General features: G+C 35.6%; 1 protein-coding gene across 4 annotated transcripts in view; it reads left to right on the forward strand.

The window, feature by feature from the left end:
- The window catches only part of FCHO2 (FCH and mu domain containing endocytic adaptor 2), a 97,564-nt gene that overhangs the window by 59,136 nt on the left and 22,836 nt on the right, over positions 1 to 15,592 (forward strand). For 2 of the 4 annotated variants that reach the window (XM_065655682.1, XM_065655686.1), the window contains exons 12-19: positions 3,472 to 3,526; positions 6,069 to 6,247; positions 6,836 to 6,850; positions 7,228 to 7,252; positions 8,098 to 8,140; positions 8,824 to 8,918; positions 12,705 to 13,214; positions 14,814 to 14,917. In XM_065655682.1, the coding sequence (XP_065511754.1) occupies positions 3,472 to 3,526; positions 6,069 to 6,247; positions 6,836 to 6,850; positions 7,228 to 7,252; positions 8,098 to 8,140; positions 8,824 to 8,918; positions 12,705 to 13,214; positions 14,814 to 14,917 (1,026 nt within the window). The remainder of the gene's footprint in view (positions 1 to 3,471; positions 3,527 to 6,068; positions 6,248 to 6,835; positions 6,851 to 7,227; positions 7,253 to 8,097; positions 8,141 to 8,823; positions 8,919 to 12,704; positions 13,215 to 14,813; positions 14,918 to 15,592) is intronic. The other 2 variants (XM_065655683.1, XM_065655684.1) reach the window with 2 other exon arrangements.

Raw genomic sequence — 15,592 nt, forward strand, 5'->3', positions numbered from 1 at the left:
TTTTATTTCGTTAATTATTCACCCCAGAAAGTTCATGGAACATACTAATGCAAAGAGTTGTAAACCCTAAATTTTTAACGTCTATTTAGAACTATATAATACCTTAATTAGTAATATGTTGTATTACATCTGCAAACATGGGGAAAACTCTTTGTGTTTTTTCTAGCTATTTGTTTAATTGCTTAACAGAACCTTTGAGAAGGTGAAGCCTTCTTCTGACGAGGTCTATCTTTCCAGTAACTTCCACAGAGTTCAAGTTACATGCATATTGAGCTTTTCTTTACTGTAGAGACTACAAAAAATGTGTTTGGACAGGGGGCTAGACCAGGCCTTCATCCCCAATTGTACTAATAACTACTTCTTACAGAAACCCAAAGTTTGCAAAGATCTTCTTCCTCTGTGTTGAGATTCAAAAATGATGCAAGTATACATGAAGGCAGTGGTTTTTTCTTGCAGTCAGCATGATAGGCAAATCAGCTCTTGTCTGTACTGTGTCTGCTACTTAAAAGATGCACTGTGATCCACCACAGAACATACAGTTCTGTTGCAGGAGTGTTGAGAAGGGAGTAAGAATTAGTCAGGTAAATGTAAGTGCATTTATTAACATCAGATTCATGAATATGTCTCTCTCCCAAAGTGCTGTGTCCTCTACTGCTGTTACAAAATGTAGATTAATAAAATTCTGATATTTCAGAAAGCAGAACTGTTCACCAGTTCAACTGTTCAAAATATTGAAAGCAATATTTTGAAATTACTTCTTAACTTGTAAGAAAGATTTTGAGGTACCATTTGCTTGTACACAAAACAATCTGTCTTCATCAGTCCAAAGGTACATTAAGTATTTCTTCCACCCTTCTTTTGGTTTACACAAAAATATAAAATCAGTATCTTAATTAAAGCAGGAAGTGTGTTAAGAATGATCATAAATTGGTACAAGATCAATCTGAATCATTGACAAAGCTGGAAATACAAAGCAGATGATTTCTCACTCTGTATACACTATGTACAGTCAAGTTTTAATTTATATATATTTAAATTTTAGAAATAGGGAAAAAAGTACAAATTAAGTTCTCTGCAAACAGAAAAAAAACTGGTATTGTAGGCCTGCTGAAAAACAAGCAAGGAATTTTTCAGTTCCTGTGTTCAGAATTTAAGTTGTAAAGCTTCCATCTTTGTTACCTACATATTAATTTCAACTTTTTTCTAAAGTAATGAATACAGGCTACTTGCTAAAGTGCCATTGCTGAGGAACAGGTGATTCAAATATCTTTGCAAAATCAGAAATAATTAACATAAAAATATTAAGAAAGGCATTTAATACTTAAAGAACTTGAAGATTTTAGTGCTTTCTGTAGATTTAGTTTATCCTAGAGATTATTCAGTAAATTAAAAATAATGCAATGAAAATAATTTCTGCAAACTAAGTTCTTTCATGGTTTTATGCCACAGATTTGCCAGCTATGTTGTTCATGATGTGTGTGCTTAATAATAATATCCTTTACATATATGACCCAGCTGGAAGAAAAACTAAATGTTGTATATTTAAAGATTTTTGTTGGTTTTCAGTTCATCTTAACCATGAATGATCCTGATCTATTGAAAATTGCTTAGTATGACAACTAAAATAATTTCAGAATTCAGAAGTCGCAGTATTGTAGGAAAATGTACCTACCCTCTAGCTATATGTTTTTGTTCTGTTTATTTTGATGTCAAGTTCCATTAGTGTTTTTTAGTAGATAAACAAGGTCAGCCTGAGGTCAAGCGTAGCTAAGAACTCTGATTTGAGCAAGTAGATCTAAGGTACTGGACCGTGTGATCCTGCTTTTATTACCTTTTCCACCCCCCCCACCCCCATTTCTTTTTCTTCTTCCTACTCCCCCCCCCCTTTCAAGAAATGTCATCTCTATGTTCCATATTTTAAAATTCAGGTTTAGGCTTAAAGCTTTATTTGTCCTTAGTTTGATGCACTATTTAATTGGCTACAGTATTAAATCTCCTATATGGGATTGTATTTCTTACTCTTTTTAGCAGAAATTTGCTCTATATTTAAAGTCATTTTAGTTCAGAACTGCTAGATTTAAAGAACTGTACAGAGGACAATCTTAGTAAAATATCAGAAATCCCATATGGGATATCTATAAAAGGAATAGAGGAACAACTACTTTTTAATGTTTATCTTCCTCTGTAATTCAAAAACTATTCAAGGCGAATATATCTTTAAATTTGGTTTCAAATTTTAGGTGAAGTCAAGTGGTTCCTTGCTAGTCCACTTTAAGTCTTCACTATAAGTCGTTTTGTTCTGTCTTATGACTTATTTATAGGAGGGCCAAAATATACCTTGCTGATATATCTCTCTCAGTCAAGCTGCTTCACAGTACCTGGTTGGTACATTAGAGTAAATCACTTTTTAATATGAATCTTGTCATTTTATAAGAAATTTATAACTGCTGAAATCACTACATTTTGAAGGCATTTCATTTGTGTTTTTTGTAATAAACTTACTGTAGCATCTCAGCAGTTCACATAGACTAACTATGCACACAAAGTCATGAGTGGGCTTTTCTGTTTTGAATGGAGAAAGTATATGTTTATCCAACTTTATCCCTTTATAAACACGCTCATATGTATTTTTTTGCACATTTTTAAAATTTAGGTTATTATATTAGAGACTTTTTTCTCCCTACCCCAAAACTTTTTTATGAAACTAAGTGCTTAGCTAAGCCTTCTGAATTATTTTAACATAATTCTCTTCAATTTATATTTAATCGCCTGCAAGAACTGAAAAATTGAACTAGTGTGAAGCTCCCAGGTGCTTATTAGTGCTGAAAATCCAGGAAGGTGCTGGAAATGTGTGAATGAAAACTTTGGAACCTGGGTTTGAGCACTTGTGTTTAAGTTTCATCTATGCCTTTTAAATAATGTAGATATTCCTTGCTAAAGTAACAGTACAGGCTTGCTGTCTTTTCAAGGCGGGAGGAAGTTGCAGCCTGTGTAACATGGAACGCTTTTACTTGTGTATTGAAGTATTGACTCACACGAAAGATTTTGATCCTGCACCATCAGAGCCTCCAGTGTCTTAGCTGAGATAATTAGAAGGAGAAATTGGGAAAGTATTTGAGGCCGAGAGAATTGCAGGCTTATCAGTACTACTCAGTAGTAAAGCTAAAATTCTTCTGTGGGTTCCTGACCTTTTTGATAGAGTACCAGTAAAAGCAGATGCATTCAAACTTGCCGGTTTTCATAGGAAATTTGGAGGTTGTTCTGTTGTATTCTGTTCTGGAGGTATCTTGTCTATCACTACTTCTGAACTACAGAGCGTATTTGAGATAACTAAAAAAAATGTTGTTATTAGACTGATTTTTTATCAATGACAAATGAAAATTTGATTATGACAGCTTATGAAAGTCATTGCTATTCACCTTTAATTATTAGTTATTTGTCAATATAATTTGTTTGTTTGTTTGTTTTTAGAACATTCCTGATGTAGATGATGAAGGATACAGCATTAAACCAGAAGCAACACAGGATATCCTTTTCACTATTAATGTGCCAAGTTATTTGATGTTTTTACAGTTCTATGTAGAGAAGAAGTACTAATGGAGTGTTAAGTAAATGAAAAGGAATGACATTCATGCTTAATGTTGCAACCTTGTATTCTTGTGTTTATAGATTTTTGCAAAATATACAATATTTGTCTTAGGTGTTGTGTGTATGCAAAAAAAAAAAAAAATCCAGAACAGAAGCTTTAAAGTGATCACACAGATCTTTCTCCTTGAAAATAGAGTTTGTAAAGTTTGTAAACTTTTTTAAGCATACAGAGTGGTTTTCTGTTCCATACCCTCCCACTTTTTATAACACCATTGAAAAGACTGAGAGCTCCCACAGTCTAGAAATAGAAGTTCTGTTACTTAATGAAGTCATTATACCACGTGCTGTTTCTAACTGGTTCTTCTAGCTTTTATTGTCTTTTTAATAATAGCTTTGATATGCAGAATAGATTTTTGTTATGGATAATTTTTTATGGAGGCTTGTGATTTTCTCTGTTCTTCCTTTGAAGAAAAAGATCCTTGTCCTCTTTTTTTTTTCTCCCATCAGAAACAGAGGGAAGCTGTACTTAAGTGCTGGAAATAATTGCTCTAGGTCTAAGCAAGCTTAATGTGTTTGCAAGATAGTTCATTTTTGGAAATGTATTCACTGGTGGTTCTGAGTACTGCAGATAAACTTACAGTAAAAGTAAACTTACACTTTGCAATTTCCTTAAATGGTGAAAACTTTAAGCAGCTAACAGCACCTTAAAGTGAGCCAGTCCATCATTATAGTTTCTCTGTTTTCATCGTCTTTGCATATTATGCCTTTGTTGCCTCCAGTGAAGATTTCCTGTACTGATAAAAGCACTTCAAAATTGGTATAAAAGTGAAATACTTTTATCTGATTCAGGGTTGAGGGGAGCATTTTTTCATATTTTGCATATATTCATAAAATGGAGAGAGGAGTGAATAACATTCACGTTTTGTAAATCATTCACCTGTGCATCCTTTTCTCCCATATCTTTTTGTCATGAAACAACAGAAAAGACCATATATCCAGTGAAAAAGCTCAATGATTTGCAGTCCCTGTCAGCCTTGAGCTTCTGAAAATCTTGACCAGATTCAGGAAGGCATCAGTTCCTTTCCTCTTTTCCTCCCTTAGCATCCAAGAGTGGATATTTATTCTGTTGATGGGAACTCTTGAGACTGTTTGTTATAGGACAGGGGTGTCAAACTCATTTTTACTGGGGGCCACATCAGCCTCGCAGTTGCCTTCAAAGGGCCAAATGTAATTTTAGGCTTGTATAGATGTCCTACTCCTACATTACTGTATAAATGTAACTACTCCTGTTGTAGGACATTCTTTTACCATAATGGTAGTCAGTCTCAATAAGTCCAGTTTTAAGCTGGAAAAGTGCTTTACAAGAGCTGCCTGATTCATAGGAAATGTATCTTGAAACTCAGTGATAACTTTGAAGGCAAGACGTCTTTTGATGAAATGAAAAATGACTTTAACATTTTCTTTTCCAGATATAATCTACTTTGGGGGACAGATAGCCTGTAAGATGAAGACATTTGACTTTTTCCTCACCACAACTCAGGGATTCTTTCAGTTGAAAAGGATTTAGATTGTCTTTAGGGTTCAGGGTTTTAGTCTTTGTCAGGAAATAGTTTGAAGAGATTTCATTCAAATGGCTGGCATATTTCCAACTGAAAATAACAGAAGTGAGATATCGAATATGTATGCTCCCCCTAGGTGGTAAGAAGCTTTTATGTTTAAGCACAGGAAAATTTTCAAATTCTTTTTTGCCAGAACAAATGCATCTTTTAGGACTTAGCAGAGGCCTTTCAGAGCTTTCGTTCAGTGTAGATTCTGTCCATTTAAAGAACCAAGACTGAATTTGTTTGTATGTTTTGCCTATTTTGAGGACTGAGTTGTTGTGATTCCTTTAAGCAGCTGATGGTGTTCAGTTTACTGTGCAGCCTTCTGTGTAATGGGCATCCTTTCTTGCCCCTTTCGCAGAGTGCTACTGAAAGTTTTGCAAGCAATGGTGGCTGCTGCTGCTGCTTCTTCCTCTACTGTTAATGCTTGGTACAGGTAGCATGGGTGTTTCACTGCTGATTAAAAAGGCTGGGCGTTCCTTCACTTGGTTTAAAAGGATTTATACATTTTTTCATTACAAATCAAAAATTTAACATCAGAAGTGTTGCTACTGTAGAATCTTTCACTTATCCTGATGCCTTCAAATATGCAGTTGTTCAGTCATATGGTATATGTTACAGTTTTTCAGTTATATGACATAGCACCTTTTAGAACAGGATGTCAGTGTGGAGGTGAAAGGAATATAAAATCTGAATTTTAGTTCTGAGTTGTGAATTTTCATCAGTGGATATATTCGAAGTGTCTGTATAAGAACATAAAGAGCTTAGGCGGCATCGTTTATCTGTGGTGTTCACTTAATATGAGTATTTTATAGAGAGTAATTACAAAATGGATTAAGCAGATGAATTTGAAGTATTTCCACCTTAACTGAGAAAAACATACCAAAGAGAATCATTTCTATTCATCCAGTGATTCTGACTCTGAAGATGATGAACCCAGGAGGTTCCATGTAGAAATAAAACCTGTCCAGCCAAATAATAGCTCTCAATATACCATGCCTTCGTTGGATGAATTAAAAGTATCTATAGGAAACATCGCTCTTTCTCCAGCAATATCTGTAAGTTATTGTGTTCCCTGTATTTTTAATGCATAGAGAAGAAAGTGGTAAGGAATTCTTAGTGTAAACATAGATTTTACTGTTCAGAATTTATTCTAGGCTTAAGTACAGTTATTGGGGGGGGTTGGTTTGTTTGGTTTTGGTTGGATTTTGTTTTTTTCTTGTGTACTAGGTCACGTTTGGTATGCTTTATTGCAATAAAACATCAAGTAGCTTCTCCCTTCTCAGATTTTAACTTTTCTTTGAGTCTTGGCAGTGCTCCATCCTTGCCTTTCTGCTGTTGTCACCACAAGACATGTGAATACATTGTGGAGTTAGATGAGCATAGCTTTTAACATAGTTCACTCTTCAATAATATACAAACCTTTAAAAGGTCATAAAAGCTTTATTGTATGCATGTGGATTCTGTAATCCACAGAAAGATCCTTTATACCATGTGGTAATATTATAGATAAATAGTATTAAAGTATGCTAGTACAATATTCAGATCACAATAAGAATGCCTCTGATTTTAAGGAAAATATTGTGCATAACATATTAAAATAATAATGATGATTTTTCCTCTTTTTTTCCCCCACATTTTGAAAGCAGAGACACAGTCCTGTAAGTACAGAATGGCTTTTTATTCACACTTTTAGATTAAAACCAAGCGAGTGTAGTATGTGAGGGAGTTACTGGGAAAGCCATGTGATATATAAGCTGTTTAATTTTACTGCCCCAGCCTGTGAAGGGATTTATTATAGCAATACTGCTCCCTTTGTCAGTTCTACAGTGTTCATTCCAGCTTTTTCTTACTGGTGTGACGGGTGTGCACTGGTTGCTCTGTCCTGCCTCGAGTTCTGGTCTTCTGCAAGCTCAGAATGTTTTGCCTTGTGTTGAAAGCAAAGAAAGTTGAGTGGAAACAAGAATCATGAGGCTATTAAGCATTTTGTTTGACAGTTGGTGAAATAATTTATTCCTATCTTTTTGTTCTGTTTCAGGCACAAATGAATCGAAATTCATCCAGTAAGTGTCAATCTTTTAGTCTATTTCTGTTAGGTTTTTGATATAGCATGAAAATATTTTTTAAAATTGTTGAAGAAAGAAACTTCTTAAGTATCTGTATCTTAAACAGAAAAAATTTCTTGTCAGTTCTAGATACCCCTATGATATTTGCCTTTGAACTACTCACAGTAAATTCAAAGGATGCAAATTTTTTAGTCAACATTTCAACATAGCTAGTAGAAGCACCCAAACACCTCCTCTTTTTTTTCTTTTTTTTTTTTTCTTTTTTTTTTAAATTATTTTTGTATGTATACTTGGCTGTTCCTGTTCTGGGAAACAGATGAGGCTGTCTGTGACAGTGATGAAAAACACATCCAAGAGCCAGAGTGGGGACCCCATGGAAAAGGCTCTTGTGCAAGTTCTTAGAACCTTTCCACCTGCTACATTTAGGATGATCCACAAACTAGCAAGGCACACTCTCTCTGTTTTACAGTAAAAAAAAAAGTGGCTGTGGAGACAGAGGACAGAGCATTATTCTCTATCCTGTAGGGGTTTTTTTCAGTGGGAAACCAAGCCAGATTTGCAGAAGAATTATATTGATGTAAACAGTACAATTTAAGGAAGAAATTTCAAATGAACAACAACAATTCCTCCCAAATTTATTGATCTAGTCCTCTCCTATTAGAAGGTATTTCAGGAGTATATGAATTTATATATTTAGAAATAATGCATTTTCTCTTTTCCATTTTAATAATCCCTAATTAGTTTTGAACTTCAACCATTAATTTTTACTAATTTTTTTTTGTAATGAAGATGAAATTCTTGAGTGCCGCAGCTTTAGTGATAATCCTGTGTCTTTTGCTTAGGTGAAGAGTTAACAAAATCAAAGCTTTCTGCTCCAACTAATGAGTAAGTTCAAATTTAAAATTCTATCAAGTACAGTTTTGTGGTTATTTAGTCTTATTTTGATCTACTACTCAGAAACTCAATGGAAATGTCAGCCGTCTGCTATTTTAAACTGGGCATGGATTGCATCATAAGAATCAAGCATTAATTATGTCAAAATGGTGACTTCTATTCATTTGCTTTCCCCTTCTAATGCATTTGCTTCAATGTGATCTTTCTCAGTTGATGTTTAGAATTACATGATTACAAAACACTGTTTTTTATTAAAATCTCAGGTTTAGTTTCTATCATATAGTGTTCCATGGTAAAGTGTTTAAGATTACAAGCCCCAGATTTGGACAGGTCTGTATTGCTTATAGATGGACATACTGAAATAAATGGATTTGAAGATGTATGTATCCTTGAAAATGGCAATCATTTAACTGACATTATGAAGTTTGTCCACACACAAAGTTGCACCAAGGTATCAGTTCAGATATTCTCATTATGAATAAATAAGTTCCTTGACCTGCAATTTGTAAGTACTTTTATTTTTAGGTGCAAAGACTAACTAACAAAGAAGCATTTATCAAATGTATTTGTCATATTATTATATTTATTATCAAATTACTACCAAAGTTGTAGTTTGATTTTTTTATGAGTATATACATCTTTCATTTGTATTCCAATTGTAACTCTTAATATAGAAAGGGGAACAGTGACTTCCTGGCATGGGATCCACTCTTCAGCAGTTCTCTTGAATCTTCCTCTTCAGCTTCCTTGGCATCCTCATCCTCCTCAGGTAAAATATTTGGTAGTAGAAAACTTTTTTCTCTATATACTTCAGGGTGTTCTGTTGTTGCTTTTTTAGTTATTGCAAGGGGACATGCTTTGACTGTTGAAATGAAAGAATTTTGTAAAGCATTATGCTATGTTATAGGTAATACACAAATGAGGGTGCAGTATATCAGACTTTCAAGCTAAGGAGCAAAGGTGCAAGAGGAACACTAGAAGCCCTAGGAAAATTCTATCTTTTTTTTTAATCAGCTTCTCTCACTTTCAAAAAAAAAAAAATCACCATCTAGAATGTAATCCTGATTTATCAACTGGTAGGGCTGGGAGATTAAATGGAGATTGTTGCAGGAACTGCAGATGAGCTTGCACTGTGAATAGGATGGGTTTTTTCTTTCCAGGAACACCTGTTGAGCTCTGTAGTATAAAGGCACCACAGAACTTCGCTGTGAGGAAACTGTGATTCTGTTAGGAGATATACAGGCATAATCCAAGGGGAGTGGGATAAACATGGCAGGTCTGAGAAGAATTAAGGGAGAGTTCCTGACACCACCTGAGAGCAGGGGTATTGGGAAGAAAAAGAGGGGTTGAGGTGTATGGGACATAGAAGGGGGGAGAGCAGATGTTGTGTGGAAGTTTTAGGGTGCAGGATGCACGATTTTTGAGGGTATTGGTGTGGGCGGGACACTGGCAGGCTTTCCTGAAACCTGGTGTTTTGGGGAAAAGGGGAAAAAAAAAAATCATTGATTGATACATTCAGAAGGCGAAATAGCATATGAGTGGGTATGTCTGTTGAAGAGGCTGAAAGCAGGACATGTTGAGAAATTAGATCAGAAAGAGGAGGTAGAGACAGAAACAAAACCAGAAATTACGGCTATATTAGGACCTACTCACTGAAAATATTTCTTTAAATTATTTATTATTTGTGTTGATTATCTTGGGGAATTTAAAGCAGAATCTGCTATTTACTAACAGTAGCAGATATGCTGTTTCCGTAGTACTTTTAAATCTGCCTACTCCATATCTGTTTTCCAACCCCTACCGTCTTAATGTAGAGACTCTTCTCCCACATGCCTAAGAAAGGAAGTGTTTGCTGTTTCTTTTAGCTAGATTTTCGTATTTTAAAAATTATGGGAGACTTCACTTCTTTGTTCACAGTAATGACTTTCTAGCTGTTTTCCTCTGTACTTGATCATACAGATTGACAAATGGTGAGAAAAAGTACATGTATCAATAGGGGAATCCTGTTCTTCTTGGCCTTGGTTCCTTTTAGCAGCCACCAGCATTGCTATGTAACCCTTCGCATTTTAAGAGAAACTTATTCTTTCACTACAAATTTCTGTTCCTTAAAATTTATGGTTTTTAACAAACCTAGTTTACGGAAATCATTAGATTGTCCCTTTCTCACTTAGAGAACCGGCAAAGGTTATTGGCTAGTGGATCCAAGTTTGTAACATATTTAAGGATAAAGTGTATGTATATAAGTGGAATATGCTGAAAAGAAGTGATGCTTTCTCAAAACACTCTGTTTTGCTAGCTTTGGTCTGGTGTCGAAGCCTGTAGAGGATGGCAGAAGATACTTAATTTGTTGTGCTTGTGGTTGTTACTGTATCTAGTTGTTCATTGATTTGTATGGATGGAAGTTAGAGCAGGTCGGGAAATATTCCTACAGTCCCTCCTGGCAGCAGAACTTTAGAGAAAGTATTCCCTGGCTGATGAGTAGTGACAGGTAATTGGGATCCATAACATCCTCTGTAGCCATACCTGGAGGGGAGTCACCTGCCTGAGCCCTCATACCTAACAGAGCCCTACATTTAATTGAAATTATTGGAATATAGTATCCTGTGGGCATAAGTCAATTTTAGACATCTCTGCCTTGGCAAACTGTATCTGCTACATAATTGTTTAAAGGATTGTTCTTCTAGGAATTAACTGAGATATTTACATTTCTGAAATGATCCCTGGAGTTAAGTAGGAAAGTGAGTGATCTAAAGTATAATAAATTACTAATACATTTTTTTTGGAAAAAAAAAATACTGGATTAATGTAGGATGAGGGGAAACAGGCACAGACTGAAACATAAGCGGTTCCATCTGAATAAGAGGAGAAACTACTTTGAGGGTGACAGAGCACTGGAACAGGCTGCCCAGAGAGGTTGTGGAGTCTTCTCTGGAGACATTCAAACCTGCCTGGACACATTCCTGTGTGATCTGTTCTGTGATCTGCTTTAGCAGGTGGGTTGGACTACATGATCTCCAGAGGTCCCTTCCAACCCCAACAAGTCTGTGATTCTGTGATACTGTTTAAATCAAGTTCTGATACTGACTAACCTGCAGCTTAGTTCTAAAGACTTTAAAAAATACACAGCTTTGATCTGATTGTATTTTCCTTAAAATCAATGTTTTATCTTCAACTTCAAGGTTAATATAGGAAGGCTGATGCTTTTGAAAGTCTGAATCCAAAACTTAAATTACATAACTTAGTTGGTTTTTTTGTCTGCATATCATGATGTAGCATGTTCCACAGATTACTTTTTTTACTATTAAAACATTTTTTCAGATACTGTTTTGTAATTCTGTGTTAATGATTGAACACTTAAATTACCACGGTATTTGAGCAGACAGTGGTTTATGCAGCACATAAGTAAACTTCAGTCATCCATGAATAATCCTGCTTTATTAGAAGTTTAAGCTAACTTTGTTATCTTGAACAAACACAACAGACATTTTTTAGCTATTGATATTGTAAAATTGCTTCTTTTTATTTATCTTCCTCATTTTCATCCATGTGTATTTTTTAAATAGTTTTGAACATTTCCGCATTGCTTTTTGAATAGGATTTATGGCAGAATTTAAAATCCTTTGAATGATACTCAAAATATCTGAGAAATGGAAAGCTGTGTTAAAGCTCTGTTTATGTGGGCTTAGAGAATGTACTTGTTCATGACAAAAAGACCACTGTAGACTGGACACCTATGCTTTTGATCTGAACTTTTAAGCATGTTGCTCTCTCTTTTCTGTATGTCTGCTGTTGCTCGTAGCTTTGCCAATCTGCAAGATGTTGAGAATTGACTAATGTTGCATTTTCTGCTTCTGTTGTCATCTACTGCAACAGGCTACAGTCAAGTGCAGGGAATGCTTGTGGAAAACTCCTGTTTTCCAGCACCTTGAAGACTATAGGATGAGAGAAAATAAGCTGGGGTGGGTGACGCCTCATACATACAGTTACTAGATATGGATTGATGCAGACAGAATAATGCCAAACAAGATCACATGACTGCATTGTCTTTATTCATTCCCTGAACAGCCATTTATGTTGGGCCTTCTCATTGCAAATGTTAAGGATAAGAGTATAAAAATGTTTGGAAGGAACAGGATAGGATAGGTTTGATTAAATAGCTTTGAAATAAATGAAAAGCAGAAAGCTATGGAGAGGAAACAAAAATAAAGTAGGACACAAGAAGGGAAAGACAAAAATGAGAGGAAGTTAAACCACAACAGAGAGGAAGTTAAAGGAATAAGGAAAGTCATGACAAGTAGGGCCTTAAGTGGAGAGAAAGAACATTACTTTTTGGCTTAAAAAATGGAAAGTGACATGGTTGGCAGTATGAATGAAGTACATGTGATATGTGGTTGGGGTTTTTATTTGTAAGTGGTGGGATTTTTAACCTTGTAGAGCAGTTACTTTTCATGCTGGTTGGTAATCCTCATGTAGTAGATATTGAATACTTTGGGGGATATTGAACTTTTTATCTTTTCAGCGTTGGTCCAGTTTCAATTCTTCCCTTTTCCTTCAGCCATCCTAAAAGAGCACAATAGGAGCTCCTCCTCATCTACCATTGATATGCCGTGGTGTAGAATATCTCAGTCTTTGCTTGGACACCAGGCTGATTCTGGGTCTACAAGCCCATCCTCACCAGACTTTACTATTAGCACTTTGTGCAAATCTGCTGTTACAGCAGCGCCATCAGGGAGCATCAGTACTTTGTCCTGTCTTTCACGGTCTCAGAGTCAGTGGATTTCCTTTGCTGATGAACTTCTTACAATTAGACATACAAGCGCAGACAAGAAGGAGCCCCCAAGATTGCATTTTAAAACTGAAAATGCCTGCCTTGCCTCTTCTGCTTTGCTTGGGAATTCTTCCAACAACTGTGCTTCTGAGGATCAAAGTGACCTTTTCAGTAATACTATATGCCATGCACAATTATTCATTGAAGAAACTGTCACTGCTGCTGAAATTTCTTCCACATCATCTTCAGCACTACTGGACTATAGCTTAGTGTCTTCTTGTGCTCATACAAATAAGGGTATGGCAAGCATGCATTATGTACTGCTCTTTGCTAATAACTGTCTCCTAAAAGCAAGCTTTGAACTCATTTTTCTTTTTGTTATTATTGCTCACCTGACACTAAAATTAATTCATCTTCTTACTTAGAATGTACTAAACTGCTTCATTAGCACCACGTTCCTTGAAAGTTAGGACAATGAAGTAAATATTCAGTTTGAAATAAGAAGGAAATTTCAAATTAAAGGCATTGCTTTCTCTTAACTATGCAGAGCTTTGCTTTTTTAGAAATAGGAATGTATTTTTGTGGGATGTCAGACAGCAGTGAGATCTCAAAGATTAAGTGATTGAATTTGCAAAAACAATTCCATTCCTGAACGGCTTCATATAGATCTTTTCAGATTAAATAAGTCGAATTTATAACTGTTCAGTTTTATCACCCAGTCTTTTGAAGCATGGATGGTATCATGGTAATGCTACATAGTATGAGGGCAAAGGAAAAGTGCATTTGGGCAAGTGTGCCATGACTCATTGAATACCTGTGGTACTGCAGCAGATGACACAGTGTTTAGCAGAAACTGTTGTTTTGGAGCATAATAAGAATTTTAAAGGAATGACCAATATTTTAGAAGTTAATTTTTCTGGGCACATTTGACTTTGCAACTCTTATTGTGGATGTAGTCAGTGTTAGCCTAATTTCTTTCTTCCCAAGTCAGTGATGAAACTCCTGTACTTAAATGACAGCAGAGTTATGCTGAATGCCTGAGAAAACTTCATACTTATAAGTTGCATTTTAAATAACATGAACTAATTTAATTTTTAAAAAAAACCATCCAGAATAATTTGAGAGAAGTAGTAGGATGTGCTGCAACAACATAGTAATATACTAGGATTTCAAGTTTTTTTGAAGTTTATTTTAGATCTGACATACTCAATGGATGGCATCTAACATTTATTTTGAAAGACAGTTTTATTCATTCTATTCAGAAAAGTGACTTCCTAAAAATGGCATCTTTGTACTGCTGCCACCATCTGTTAGTTGTTTCTGGTAGGTTTAGAAGGACATGGGAGCAGTATTTTTTCAACTGCTCTTTACTGCCGATAGCTTGGCTAAGCGACAGTAAGGAGTTAGTGTGTTCTTACAATCAACAGAGTAATTTATCTGCTGCACTGGTATATACTTATTGAAGTCAATGGGATTTTAGTAGGCAAAATTTGGTGTGAGCAGGGTTATGTCAGTGTGAGCCAGGACTAAATATGCATTCCCACTGAATTTGTGGTGAGACATCAAAGACTGACCTAAATTCTGGATCCATATAGATTATACACAAAATACTCAGGTAAAATAATCATTTTACATACAAACCTCCAGGGATGGTTGGTATAAAATCATTTGAGAGCAATGAGAAAGCCCATGATGCCACTTTTAGAGTCACTTTCCAGGGTATCACATGGCCCTATTTTAAAAGCATTTATGATTAGTGGTAAATCTTACAAAAAGGAGCATGTAAACCAGGAATTTTTAATAGAAACTTCCAGATTTCTATTAAGTGTGTATGTATTTATGTTCAATGTGTGTGACCTTCCTGATATTTATTTCCTTACATTTGCTTTCTTTCAGCAAGGCCCACAACTCCTCTTTCTGTAGGCACCATTGTACCCCCTCCAAGGCCTGCTTCAAGACCAAAGCTGTCTACTGGGAAACTTAGTGGGATTAATGAAATAGTATGTATTGATTGTTTTTTAAAATTCTTCATTGTAACTGGCTTTCAGATATACCATTACTTTACATTGTTATAGCGGAGTTACCTTCCAGCCAATGTTCAAGAAATCATGTAAGCAGATTTTCACCACTGCCAAATATGCATGGAACTTGTTCGTGATAAGTGTATTACTATAACAAAATAATTCTTAACAGAACTACAAAGGTCAAAATCATATTTTTTGTGTTAGCTGAATGTTTTTAAGTGAACAAATCAATAATTTGATAATGAAAGGATAGCATGTTCATGAGGTTGAACTTTTTACAATGTGAAAGAGTAGTGAAGTTATTAACAAAGCTCCATTGATTTAGGGATATCACCAAAGCTTTGGAGTATGAATGGTATTAAGTAGATCTTTATCAGTCACGTGTGGACACAAATAGCCCTGCTGTGACTTCTCCCTGCCCTTGGTGCTGGTTGGTGGAACAGGAAGGTGGCAGATTGCAGCAGCTGCCCTTTGGGTTAATGAGAGGCTGCATGCTGCCTGCACTTCTGCTCACTGCCTGCAGTACAGGTCCGCCTGCCAATAAGGAATGTGACAAAGAATGCAAATACCCAGACAGCATATCAGACCCAGCCATGCTTAATCTCCTCTGTGAATGTTAGGATTCTTTGGGTTTCATTTGACTTACTGACT

Source organism: Caloenas nicobarica, chromosome Z (genome assembly GCF_036013445.1).
Source record: "Caloenas nicobarica isolate bCalNic1 chromosome Z, bCalNic1.hap1, whole genome shotgun sequence".
In the NCBI taxonomy this organism is placed as follows: domain Eukaryota; kingdom Metazoa; phylum Chordata; class Aves; order Columbiformes; family Columbidae; genus Caloenas; species Caloenas nicobarica.